Source organism: Corvus brachyrhynchos, unplaced genomic scaffold, assembly GCF_000691975.1.
Source record: "Corvus brachyrhynchos isolate BGI_N302 unplaced genomic scaffold, ASM69197v1 scaffold624, whole genome shotgun sequence".
NCBI lineage: Eukaryota > Metazoa > Chordata > Aves > Passeriformes > Corvidae > Corvus > Corvus brachyrhynchos.
The window spans coordinates 56,247-57,423 of record NW_008237889.1 but is presented as its reverse complement, the minus strand read 5'-3'; the positions used below and the strand labels follow the sequence as shown (position 1 = coordinate 57,423).

Below are 1,177 nucleotides of genomic sequence, written 5' to 3'. Positions count from 1 at the left end.
TGGGGCTTTGGTGCCTTGGGGCGATGCCCCCCCCCTCCTGCGCGGCTCGTGGGTTCTCAGAGGGGAAGGGAAGGGCTTAGGCGGGGCCTGCATCCATGCGTGCGGTGTTCCCGTTGCTCCCGCAGGGGCGCAGCTCCAGCAGACCATCGTGCACCAGTACTACCACCCGGTGGACGTGGACGCGCTGTTCGGGGCCATCCCCAGCCCCAGGCTGGAGCACATCTTCTACAAGAGCAAACCCCGCTACTTCAAGCGCACCAGCTCGGCCGTGTGGCACTCCCCGCCCGGCCCCTCCTGCACCTTCCAGAGCTGAGCCAAGGCACAGGAAGGGGTCTCTAGGGACTGTGTGTTCTACTGTATTTACGATTTTAACTTTTTTTCCTTCTTTTGTACAGAAATAAAGTTGTTTAATAAAGTCCAACACTCGGTGGGTGTGTCTCCTTTCTTACACCCTGGTGGCTGCAGTGCCCTTGGCCTTGCAGAAATCACAGATACTACCCTGTAACCAGAGATATTTTTTTATTCTGCCTCATTTCCTATTCACTTAGGATATTCCCTCACACAAGGAAGCTTGGACCTTGCTGTAGGGAAGATCAGGTAATGTTTTTGTAACACTTTTTTAATCTATTTACTATATTTGTGTTTCTCTGTCTTTACTATCTTAATGATCTACACTTCCTCTTCCTTCAACAATTCCTGTACACTCAGCGTAGTCTGAGCCAGAATCTTCTTCCTGCTGTTGGAAAAATCTCCCTGGACACTTTAAGCAGTGGCTAATGCCTCATCACCTTTCTTTTCTAATGGAAAAAGGAAGCCCAGGCTCAGCTCTGGATCCTGTTGTGGCAGGATCAGTGTCTAGCCTCTCTTGAGCAGGAGCTGGGGTCAGTTGGGAGCAGGGGCTTGGGAAGAGTGAGGGAGGGGAGGTCAGTGCTGCAGCTTTGCATCCCCCCCACCCTCAGCAGCAGAGCTGCACCCCTCCTACTCCTTCCTCCTTTCCCAAGCCTGGATGCACAGGGAGTGATGGGAGCAGTGATGGATTCAAAGAGAAAAGGCTCTGGCTCTAAGGTAGATTTTTGGAGCCAGAATCCCTGGAGCTGTCCTGCCACTCCTTCCACCACGAGGGGCTGGAAGTACTTGGAGTGCTCACTCCTGGACCCAGTGCTCACCCAAGGCGACC

General features: G+C 53.3%; 1 protein-coding gene across 1 annotated transcript in view; it reads left to right on the top strand.

Moving 5' to 3' along the window:
- The window catches only part of LOC103614570 (inner centromere protein-like), a gene marked incomplete at its 5' end in the record, with an annotated part of 10,118 nt that extends 9,690 nt beyond the window's left edge, over window positions 1-428 (top strand). Inside the window, one exon of the mRNA XM_017732754.1 lies at window positions 126-428. Within this exon, the coding sequence (XP_017588243.1) occupies window positions 126-313 (188 nt within the window). The remainder of the gene's footprint in view (window positions 1-125) is intronic.
- Between the last annotated feature and the right edge of the window lie 749 nt (window positions 429-1,177).